This window comes from Diabrotica virgifera, chromosome 2 (genome assembly GCF_917563875.1).
Source record: "Diabrotica virgifera virgifera chromosome 2, PGI_DIABVI_V3a".
Taxonomy (NCBI): Eukaryota; Metazoa; Arthropoda; class Insecta; order Coleoptera; family Chrysomelidae; genus Diabrotica; species Diabrotica virgifera.
In genome coordinates this window covers 76,115,355-76,127,900 of record NC_065444.1, presented here as the reverse complement: position 1 = coordinate 76,127,900, position 12,546 = coordinate 76,115,355, and the positions used below count along the sequence as shown (strand labels likewise).

The window sequence follows — 12,546 nt, the reverse complement described above, 5'->3', positions numbered from 1 at the left end:
CCAGGAAGAGGTGATTGGGAATCGAATAAAATGAATCTCACAATAGCAGATCAACACTGGTATACAGACGGCTCTATCTAAAAGTGATAAGGAGTTGGGAGCTGGGGTATACGGAGAAAAACAAAGGATAAGCCTTAATGAAAGCACAAGTAATCATTCTACTATCTTCCAAGCGGAAATTTATGCTATGAAGATGTGCCAGCAGAAACTATTCACGAGAAACTGCAAGGACAACTCTACAAAAAACATCTGATTCGGATCGGAAAAAGGCTCAACGTAAGTTTTCTTTGGGTGCCTGAATAAACTGGTATTGAAGGGAAGGAAAAAACGGATGGGCAAAAGTAACATTCATAGGCCCAGAACTTGTCGTTGTCGAAAGAAGCACAACCGAAAGAGAAATATCGAAATGGGAGGAACGAATGAAACGTAACCACTGGTAGGAACAAATGGGTCTCAAAGTTTTTATACATGAACCTTCGAAGAACAGATCCAAAGATCTACTAGATATGAATAGAAGTGATTTACTTATTACCACCGTAGGTCTCCTACCAGGTCACTGTCGCCTCAAGGGGAATATCAACAATATCGGACTGACAAAAAGTGCGAATTGCACATTGTCAGGCTGATGACAGAGACGGCAGAACACGTTCTGTACAAATGTAAAGGTATTAAGACAGTATAGTTCCTCTAATCGGCTTAGCTCACGCTCGGTTAAGCTGTTTTCAATAGCGACTAGACTAATAGTATTTATGAATATGACAGTTTCATGGACTTCAAAAAGGCGATTTCCATAACTTTAATAATTACCATTTACGCAATTATTAATCAAAATTCAGAGTTGGCGCAATGATATGAAATGATTGCAATTTCGAGACGAATCTATTCATGTAAAAATTATTGAGTTTTATTGACAATACATTTTCCATAAGATGTGTGCGGTGTCCTCTGTAAATATTTCGGAATAAAAAATGTCATAAGGACAAAACGTGGGGTGTATAATGCCCATTCCAACAAGTTATACAGACAAGGGCTTTACTTACCTAGGAGATTCACCATCGACGGTATTTCCGGCCGACGGTAGGAAGAAATTGCTTTTTGAACCGTGCCTCTGTAGTGGAGGTGTCGGTTCACAGTCTTGGGATTGGGACGCTGACGGCTCCATGTCTAATTCACATCCATCACGACCCGGTGACATCTACAAAGAAATTAATGAAGTTTATAATTAAAAAGTTTATAATCAATAGCAATAATCACAAAGATATTCAACAACATATGCAACTCTGGAGAAATACCAACAGAGTGGCTGAAGTCTGAGTTTATTGCACTTCCAAAAAAAAACAGGAGCCAAAAAACATAGAAAAAAGTGTTGTGTGATTGGGTAGAATGCGATCTTACCCTTGCAAAAATATGTCACGTATTTCAGCACCTGGTTAGTTGGAAGGATATTACAAATCTGGCCTCCACATAAGTGGTCTGTAGCTTCGACATGATAGGTGTGAAATTTTAAACGTTCTTGTTGTTGATTGGATAGGAAGGGTAGCGTAATCTAGCCTCCATGCTAGGTACATCATAAACTCCATACGGTACTTCCAATATTTAATATTATTTTATTCAAGTGGACAATAAAGGTAAAACACAAACAACTTTTGTTGCTTAATTATTTATTTATACAATAATGTGACATTTTACATAGAAATATGAGTATTTAATTTGGATTAAATAAATGTTTACTTGTTGAATTTTTTCACCGTCTGCACACAACAGCTGAACGGAGCCATTAGACTTAACAACAAAACGCGAAATAAAGTGTGTATTTTAAAACTGTTGGATAAAGAGTACCTACAATCAGAAAAACTTACCTTTAAAAAGGTACTCGATTACAAAATAACAAAAATATCAAAAAACACGACTGAATATCAACTTTTTATGGTGACACAAACACATCACATAACCGACCATATAAAATAACAAATAACTGAACGACAACGAACGAACGAACACGAACACTGAACACAGATTCACAGATAGCGCAGGATTTGTCAAAAGTCATGTTCCACCAATCACAATGCCGACATCAGCGCCTCTGGCAAAATGGAAGGAAAATAAATACGATTACATATTTTTTATTAGAGTGCGCGGGGCATGCCAAAAAATGCGAAGATACGATAAGCCCGATGAGTCATCTCCTAAAATTGTTCCTAAAGGTAATCCATACGAGAATTTACAAGCTATGTAAAAGTCAAATTTCGCCCAACCAGTTCGATTCTGTCTAAATCCTGACCCACTACTTTGCGCCGTGTAATTTGGGTTGCCTATATAAACTTGAATCGGCGAAATGGGCCTTTGAGTTATTTAAAAAATATTACATACAAATAGAAATGGGAGTAAAATAGAAATGGGAAAATTATTAATTTATAGATATTACAAAGAAAAGGTATCTAAATGGTTTTCGAGCAAGTCATGCTGTATGAAAGAATTTTATAAATAATAAAATTTGCTATATTACCTAACCACTTTAAAAATTCACACTGTAAGGTATGAATAAATTAAATTATGTAGGTAGTACCTTTTTAGATGTACTTAAAAATGAAACTGAAAAGTTATTACTATAAAGATGTGGCTATGCTTGACTTGAATAAAACAACGATTAGATAATATAAAAAATCACAAATTTTATTAAATTTGGGAAAGTATAGACTCAAAATTCAAAATCAATTGATGTAAAATCACTTGAAGGTCGGTGAAAAGCTAGGGCTGTCGAAATTTAATTAGTTGTTTAAATAAACTCTAGATTTTAATTGCGAAGCGCATTCATTGAATCATATGTGATTTGCTTATATGCTAATTATGTCATGGGTATATGATCATATGTGACCGTTAAAATTATTGTTTTTAGAAAAACGCTGAAAAGACTATTTAGTGATAATAAAAATCGATATTTACTGCAGTTACATGATATTTAATATTAAAATAGTATTGGATGTGGTAGAATGTAGACCCTTTGTATAATTACCAATTGAACAGTGAAGCTGTTAATAAAAAGCTGAAAAGAAAGCAGGAAGTAATAACCAAGATCTGAAAATAATTAGAAATATTTACTGGAATCAGACTGCAAACTTCCGAGTTGACGGTGAACACACCTAATATGTGAAAATCATGCGTGGAGTGAGGCAAGTCTGCATTTTGTCCTCCCTAATTTTTAATCTTTACTCTGAAAGAATATTCATCGAAGCTTTGAACGAAACCAAAAAAGGTCTTCTACTAAACGGGTACCAGCTAAATATCATCAGGTATGCAGATGACACCATAGTATGTGCGGACAACCTAGAAGACCTACAAGTCCTCATGAACAAAATCACGTATTACAGTCAACAATATGGACTCAATATCAACGTAAAGAAGATAAAGCTTATGAACATTAGCAAGAAAAAGATAACAGAAGGTCAACTCTACATCAACCAAACCTCTGTAGAAAGAGTAAGGTACTACAACTACCTCTGCACCATAATAAATGAAGAATGGACCAACAACAAGAGATAAAAGCGCGCATCGGAAAATTTAGAGCAACCTTCAACCGTATGGGGACTTTTTCAAGAGCCACAACCTTTGTCTTGGTATAAAAGTAAGAATGCTGAGATGCTACGTCTTCTCTGTCCTTTTTTATGGTGTTGAATAATGGACTTTGAACGAAGATTCTTCTTCTTATGCAATCCACTAATGGATGTTCGCGATCACGTTTGACAATTTTTCTCTATCCCTTGCAGTATGTATTAGGACTCCTATGTTTTTTAGTCCTGTCCATTGTTTGACATTACGGAGCCATGACATTTTCTTCCTGCCCACTCCCCTTCTTCCTTCGATCTTTCCTTCAATTAATGTGTCCCAGGTATGCCGTTTTTCTCTGTTTAATTGTGCACATCAGTTGTCGTTCTGTACCAATTCTTCTCAGGATTTCTTCATTTGTTATTCTTGCGGTCCAGGGAACTTTAAGGATTCGTCGATAGATCCACATCACAAATGCCTCTAGCTTATTCATTGTGTTTATTTTTAAAGTCCACCTTCCATGCCATATAGGAGCACCGACCATATATAGCATTTTGTGAATGTTAGTCTTAGGTTTAGGTCAAAGTCAGAGTTCGTAAAGACGTTTCTGAATTTCATGAATGCACTTCTGGCTCTTTCTATCCGACATTTAATTTCCATATCCGACATCCAGTCTTCACATAGCCAGGTTCCCAGGTACTTAAACTTTCTTACGCCCTCTACCTCTTGGTTGTTATATGCTAGTCTTGCATTTTGATGTTGACATAATTGACGGCTGATTATAAGGAACTTGGTCTTTTTTATGTTGATGCTAAGTCCCATGTTCTCGCTATGCTCTCCAATTTTATTAAGAAGGTTTTGGAGGTCTTCTACATTGTCTGCTATTAAGACCGAGTCATCCGCATATCGTATATTATTGACCCAGGTACCATTTACTTTGACGCCGCTTTCGCATTCCTCAAGAGCTTCCTGGAAGATACTTTCTGAATATAGATTGAACAGTAGTGGGGAGAGAATGCATCCCTGTCTTACACCTCTGAGAATTTTTTGAGCTTGCGTTGTTTCATTATCCACCTTGACGACAGCTGTTTGATTCCAGTAAAGAGCCTCTATGCAACGGATGTCTTTTTGATCTATGTCGAGATGTTTTAGTATATGTACGAGTTTATGATGTACTCGATCGAAGGCTTTTTCATAATCTATAAAGCACATCATTACACCTTTCCTTTGATCGTAGCAGTTCTGAGCTAGCACTTGGGCTGCAACTAGTGCTTCCCTGGTACCCAGGCCTTTTCGAAATCCAAATTGTGAGCAACCAATAACCTTATCGCATTTTGTGGAGATTCTGTAGTGAAGAACTTTCAGGAATATTTTTAAAGAATGGCTCATCAGACTTATCAGTTGGTGCTCTTGACACTTTGTTGCGTTGTTCTTTTTTGGCAAAGGGATAAAGGTAGGCCATTGGACAGGGAATTTTCCTTTTTTATAGATTTGGTTGAAAAGTCTTTGGAGTATCGTAATTCCCTCTTCATCTAACAATCTGAGTAACTCAACAGGAATTTTATCAGGTCCAACTGCTTTCCTGTCTTTCGAGGTATTTATTGCTCTAGTAATTTCTTCAATTGTGATCTCGGGACCAGATAGGTTGTTAATATCTATCACTTGTTCCTGAACGACTTCTATCTCAGGGTCTCGTCTGCAAAGAGATTTTTGATGTATTTTTCCCATATGAGTTTCCTCTCTCTATCATCTTGTGCCATTTTTCCTTGTTCATTTTCTAAGTTGGAAAACTTCTTTTTTCTGTATATTCCAGCTACCTCCTTTAGTTTCTTATGTAGATTGTGGTCATCATGTTGTTTTTGTAACTATTCCATTTCCTCACACTGTTTCCTTAGCCATTTATTTTTTGCCGTTCTTATCTCTCTTCTTATGCGTTGTTGTTGTTTTCGATATTTGTCTCGGTTCCCTTGGTTTTTATGTCTTCTTGGTTTCTTCGAACATTGCCAGGATTTCGTCAGTCATCCAACTTTTCTTTTGTATTTTTTGCTTATAACCTAATTCTTTTTTAACTGTATCCGTCATTGTTTCCTCTATGGCTCTCCATGTGTTATCCAAATTAACTTCTCTTTCTAGTTCTACTTTTGTATTCTTTGTTAGTTCTTTGTTTAATTTCATAATTAATTCTCTTCTGGTATTCTCATCTTTAAGTTTAGCATAGTCTATTGTTGGTTCTGGACGAAGTCCGACGTCTATTGAACGAAGATATGTGCCGAAAATTGGAAGCATTTGAGATGTGGCTATACAGGAGAATTCTTAAAATCCCATGGACTGGTCGGGTCACAAATGGGGAGATCCTTAGAAGAATGGGGAAGAACTGAGAGGTATTAACCACCATCACATTTCGAAAGTTGGAATACTTTGGATACATTATGCGAAATGATACCAGATACGCCCTCATACAAGCCATCCTGCAAGGAAAAATATTTGGAAAGCGAGGTCCAGGAAGAAGAAGAACATCCTGGTTAAAGAACCTCAGAACCTGGTTCAACACAACATCTGTGCAGCTTTTCCGCGTTGCTGCAGATAAAGTGAAGATTGCCATGATGATCGCCAACACTCGTCACAGATAGGCACATCAAGAAGAATAATTAAAAAATTAAATTTATGAGAACGATTACACAAATCCCCCACTCTAAGTTTAATCTTGCATTAAAGAAGTTCTGATACTATTTTCTTGTGGCACGTACGAGCCCGTACTAAATGTTCGGACAAAAGAAAGTTTATTGAAAACATTAATCTTCACAACATTTCTTATCGAATTAAAGAACTAGATCAACAATGCATTAAAGTCTATCCTTAATAATAAAATATTGAAATGGCTTGGTTTCTATAAACTTTGAATTGCAGTGTTGGCGGAAAAATAAACGAAAATATTACATATGACGATTCACCCGGCGAGTGACTTTAAATTTGGAAACAAATATAAGTCGTACAAATCTGCCAAAATATAAGTGCCAAATCTGGAAAATACGGAGGACAGGACAGCAATTCGACCAATTTGGCCATGGCAACGGTGGAGGTGTGAGCCGGTGCGTTATCATGATGGAAGACCACTTTTTTCTCCGTCAAATGGGGTCGTTGTATTGTGTAATTCGGAGTCGAATCATCCTAATAATTCGGTACAGTAGAGCCATGTGATCGTTTTGCCCCTTTTCCAGGAAGTCGATGTAGGTCACGCCTTGTAAATCCCATTGGCCATCGCCTTTGCGGCGAAGAAGGCAGTCTTCGCCTCTTCGGAGCACGTTCGCGGATTGACGTCCACTGTTTCGACTGTTCCTTAGACTCTGGTGTGTACCAGTGGATCCATGTTTCGTCGACGGCTATGAAACAAGGTAGAAACTCATTCGGATTACGCTTAAACAGCCTCAAACACTGCTCTGAAGTTGTCTCACAGTCGCGCTTGTTGTGCGGAGCGGGCAAACGCGGCATCCATCGTACCGACAACTTTCTCATGCCCAAAAATTCATGCAGGATATGACCCACGCAGTCTTTTGAGTTGCCTACTGTCTCGCCTATCTCGTGCTCCTTCAGTAGCTGTGGTAGCCCTTTTCGGGGCACATGGGCGTGACTTAACAAAAACCGACGTGTGACCACGTCGAAACTCCTTAAACCAATTTTTGACGGTCGCCATCGAACAGCTGTCAGAGGAAATTGAAATTAGACGTGGGGTGAGATAGGGATGCGTATTGTCGCCAGTTTTCTTTAATGCATACTCGGAAGAGATCCTAAAAAAGCTCTTGAGGGTGAAACAGCTGGAATAAAGGTGAACGGAGTTCCCATTAACAACATTAGATATGCGGATGACACTATGCCGAAAATGAAGATTTCAGAGACTCGTGAACAGAATAGCGATATATAGCCAAGAATACGGTCTAACAATGAACATCAGAAAGACAAAATTTATGAGATATCTAAAACTCAAAGACATAACGAGAATCTCCTCATAAACGGAACCAATGTCGAACGAGTAGACCAATATGCATATCTTGGAACAATGATCAACTCCACAAATGATTACTCCCAGGAGATTACAATTAGAATAGAAAAGGCTAGAGCGAATTTTAACAAAATGAGAAAAGTGCTCTACACAAGAGATTTAAAGTTAGAGCTAAGAGTAAGGTTGGCTAGGTGCTACGTTTTCTCGACTTTGTTTTAAGGAATGGAAGCTTGGACCTATAATGCGACATCAATTAAAAAACTAGAATCATTCGAGTTGTGGGTGTATAGAAGAATTCTGAAAATATCATGGACAGAACACGTCACAAACAATGAGGTTCTGAGAAAGATAAATAAAGAAATGGAAGTCTTAAATACAATCAAAACCAGAAAATTGGAATATCTCGTAGATATTACACTTGGAGAGAGATACAACTTTCTCCAACTCATTATACAGGGAAAGATTCAAGGAAAATAGCAGAATATGGAGACGCAGAATATCGTGGCTGCGCAACCTGAGAGAATTGTACGGATGTACATCAAATTAACTTTTCAAAGCAGCCGTCTCCAAAGTCCAAATATATATGATGATTGCCGACCTCCGTCGCGGAGATGGCACTTGAAGACTCACCGTTCACAGATCATCTAAGCGCTGTTTAATTTTGGAAAGGACATCGCTGTGCGGTTTTCTTCCCAAAAACAAGAGCTTAATCACCGACCGATACTGTGCTCTTTTTCCATTTTTCTAAAATCGCCAGACACGCTCGCTTCCACGCGCGGTCCTACGGCTCCGATTTGATAGATATATCTCTTTTGCGATAGTAGCGCCATCGGACGATGAGGCTAAGTACTTATCTGACCACCTACGTAAATGTATGATAGAAATAAATGAAAATTATTATAGCAGCAATAGTCGTATTAGTCATAGAGTTATACTCCATATTTTCAATACTTACTTTATTATACGCATTCGAGTTCATATTTCTCACTCCATTACTGTTATCCATGTACGTTTTTACTTGACTGTCGTTCGTTATCGTCGCTATCGGTCCATGTGGACAATGTTTTCGCTTCGTATTGTATTTACTTGGTTTGATCAAGCTGAAAAAAAGATATTGTTACTGTTCTATTCTGAAATAGTTTCTACATGACAACCCCACATAAACCCTCATATCATATTACAAACGAAATGGTGTTGCACAGAATCGTAAGAGACAGAGAACTTTTGACCGCCATTAAAAGGAGAAAAGCAGCATATTTGGGGCACATACTTAGAAATGATAAGTATGAATTGTTACAGCTGATTATGAAGAGTAAAATCGAAGGAGGGTTCTGGTAGACGACAAATATTCTGTCTGAAAAACATTCGCGACTGGACCGGGTTAAACACACAGACGCTTTTAGGAAAAGCAGAAGATAGAGACGAATTTGCAATAGTTATAGCCAACCCTCATTAGTGGAGTCGACACCAGAAGAAGAAGAAGAAGAAGAAGAAGAAGAAGATAATCTCACACTCACATATACAACATCGGCAAATATTCAAAGTGGCTATCGAGAATAAAACAGTTACTTACACCTATATTGAGGTGAGACAGCAACAAAAGCAGTTAAGTTACGTTTAGATCTGACACTTATTGCGTGAAATTGGTACAGACAAATCATTACTAATAATGTATATGCCCGATAGATATATTTCAACTAGCAGCAACTTGTGTCAACACATCTATAACGATAGATGTAAACACTTGTTAGTTCGAAATTGAAACTGTCGGACATTTATTGCAAACAGTTGTATACTACTCTACTTTTGACACTTGTGTCATGATACAAGATGGGTGAAAAAACAGAGTGACTGAGAGCTAATGTGGAACAATTAATTAATTTTACGAAATAAAAGGCAGATATCGAGCACTGAGTTTTATTTAATCTTGCCCAAGTATACCTTCGTTCCTAGATCATCTTCAGGGGCATTTCATAAAAAAAGGAAGGTATCCTCGAATGTCATTAATTGTCTGAGTGGTGGCAACTTAAATTAACGTAAATATATCTAACAAATACTTAACGTACACTACACGAAGGACAAACAGATAAATTTGAGTGCCAGTATTTGGTACTTCTACATGTTGAAGATGGAGGTACAATTCTAATTAATTAATTTGCATGGAAGAAATGGTAGAATAATTTAGTACTACAGTGGAGTTACAGGAAGTACCTAGTTCTTTTACACTACTTTTTTACTACATTGATTTTCTGAATTTGGTACCTTGTTTTGATATATAATGAGACCAATTTTCAAGTATTTCGAAATCAGCAGGATTCATTCAATTAAAAAATTCGAAAACTGTGCTGGATCCTCAATAATGAGCTGAGATATTTACTGATTGTAGACACCGTATTTTTCACGTCTTAAAATTTACTCTCGAATGCACACAGAACGCTTTTCTTTCTTTTCATGTTTAGAATAATTAAACATGCCGCGAATTTGCGTTTATTTATAGATTCACACTAATTAAAACAAGAGATCCATTAGGGTTGTCCCAGATTTATACCAACTTTGTAGGTTGTAACATTTAGCTTCATTTTAAAACAAGCCAAAATACCCAAAAGGAACGAAGTATAGACATTTCAAAATTAAGAAACTAAATTACATGAGATACATAGACCAATTATATTACAGTCTACAACAAGCACAAGTGTATTTTCCAATTACTATAGAGTATTTACTAAGTTTCCATGAAATGAGAATAATTAACTTACTAATTGACTATTTGAAAGAAATATATTGTCATTTAAATGAAAAGTGTCAAAATAACTGTCACGATTTGAATACACATTTCAAAGTTCTCTACGAATTTCTGTTATTTAGAACGTTCGAATTCGTTCTTCGTACTGTTCGAGTTCATCTTCGAGTTTTGTGTGATAATTCATCTAAGATCAGCAGTTGAATCTGCAAAATATATAATTATTAAAATAAATAGTAAAGTGATAATGACGTACCAAATTCTGTTTGAAAAATGTCATGTGAGAAGAAAAAGATCTAGAAACAACATAGATCAATTTTATCTCACAATAAAACACTGAAAAACGTTTGTTTTTCTATACTTCCACAAAATTTATTACAACTATGTTATTACTACAGCTGTTTCGGCAAAGTGCCTTTCTCAAGTGATATATTTTACAATGTGTTTGCCTTTTTAAGTCTTTAACTGAAGAGGTTGAGGAGTGGGGAGCTGTTTGTCTCGAGTTGGTCATTCAGAATTATATCTGAATTTTTCAATTTATTAATTTCCATTGATTCTAAAAGTGATAGCTTAAGGCCTTTATTTTGAATATGTAGAATTTGAAACTCTTCATTGAAAGAATGATTATGATCTAGAAGGTGAAGTGCGTATGTAGAAGTGTCTGTTTTTCTATTGTTGAAAGCCCTTTTGTGTTCTGCTATCCGTTTGTCAAAAGTTCTGCCAGTTTGACCGATGTAAGTTTTCGGACAGTCACCACAAGTTAGTTTGTACACACCACTCTGTAGTTGCTTTCTCTTTCGGCTTTTATTGTTTTTAATATGTTTGCTTAAGTTGTTGTTAGTTCTGAAAGCTGGTGTTATTCCTTTCTTTTTTATGTATCTGGCTATTTTTGTTGTTATTTTGCCAGTATATGTGAGAGAGCAGAAGGTACTGGGTTCTTTCTGTGGTGGTGGATACACTAATTTCAAGGCTTTCTTATGGAGTTTTTGGTTTAAAATGTTGTTAACTGTTTGTTCGTTATAGCCATTGTTTACTGTTATTTGTCTAATGATATTTAGTTCTGTCTCGAAGTTATTTTTTGTCATAGGAATTTCTGTCAGTCTATGTATCATGCTATGGTAGGCTGCTAATTTGTGTTGTGTAGGGTGGGATGATGAATTGTGTATAGTTGTGTCAGTATGGGTAGGTTTATGATATACGGAGAACTCATGTTTGTTGTGTAGTCTGGTAATCGTTACATCTAGAAAGTTTATGGAATTATTCTGTTCTGTTTCTATTTTGAACTCAATATTACTATGATGTGAATTAATGTATGATAGAAATTGGTCAAGTTGTCTGTTAGTTCCTGTAAAGCATACTAGTATGTCATCCACGTATCTCCACCAATATAAGAACTGTTTAAATAAGGGGTGTTTAGAAATTGTTGTTTCAAGTTGGTTCATAAATATATCTGATAGTAATGGGCTTAGAGGATTACCCATAATAAGTCCTGCACTGTTGTTTGTGTAAATTTGATTATTGAATTCAAAATAGTCTTGATCTATGCAAATTTCAAGAAGGTGTAAAATTTCAGATGCAATGATCGGATTTGTACTATTATGTTCTAAAAGGTTTTTAACTAAAACAAAAGTTTCTGTAGCCCATTACTATCAGATATATTTATGAACCAACTTGAAACAACAATTTCTAAACACCCCTTATTTAAACAGTTCTTATATTGGTGGAGATACGTGGATGACATACTAGTCTGCTTTACAGGAACTAACAGACAACTTGACCAATTTCTATCATACATTAATTCACTTCATAGTAATATTGAGTTCACAATAGAAACAGAACAGAATAATTCCATAAACTTTCTAGATGTAACGATTACCAGACTACACAACAAACATGAGTTCTCCGTATATCATAAACCTACCCATACTGACACAACTATACACAATTCATCATCCCACCCTACACAACACAAATTAGCAGCCTACCATAGCATGATACATAGACTGACAGAAATTCCTATGACAAAAAATAACTTCGAGACAGAACTAAATATCATTAGACAAATAGCAGTAAACAATGGCTATAACGAACAAACAGTTAACAACATTTTAAACCAAGAACTCCATAAGAAAGCCTTGAAATTAGTGTATCCACCACCACAGAAAGAACCCAGTACCTTCTGCTCTCTCACATATACTGGCAAAATAACAACAAAAATAGCCAGATACATAAAAAAGAAAGGAATAACACCAGCTTTCAGAACTAA

The 12,546-nt window shown here is 36.3% G+C and overlaps 1 protein-coding gene across 2 annotated transcripts in view; it reads right to left on the bottom strand.

The window, feature by feature from the left end:
• LOC114334512 (palmitoyltransferase ZDHHC8) overlaps positions 1-12,546 on the bottom strand; it is a 102,151-nt gene that overhangs the window by 30,866 nt on the left and 58,739 nt on the right. For both annotated transcript variants that reach the window (XM_028284563.2, XM_028284564.2), the window contains exons 6-7: positions 8,496-8,640; positions 1,041-1,195 (exon numbers count right to left, since the gene is read on the bottom strand). In XM_028284563.2, coding sequence (XP_028140364.1) covers positions 1,041-1,195; positions 8,496-8,640 — 300 coding nt within the window. The remainder of the gene's footprint in view (positions 1-1,040; positions 1,196-8,495; positions 8,641-12,546) is intronic.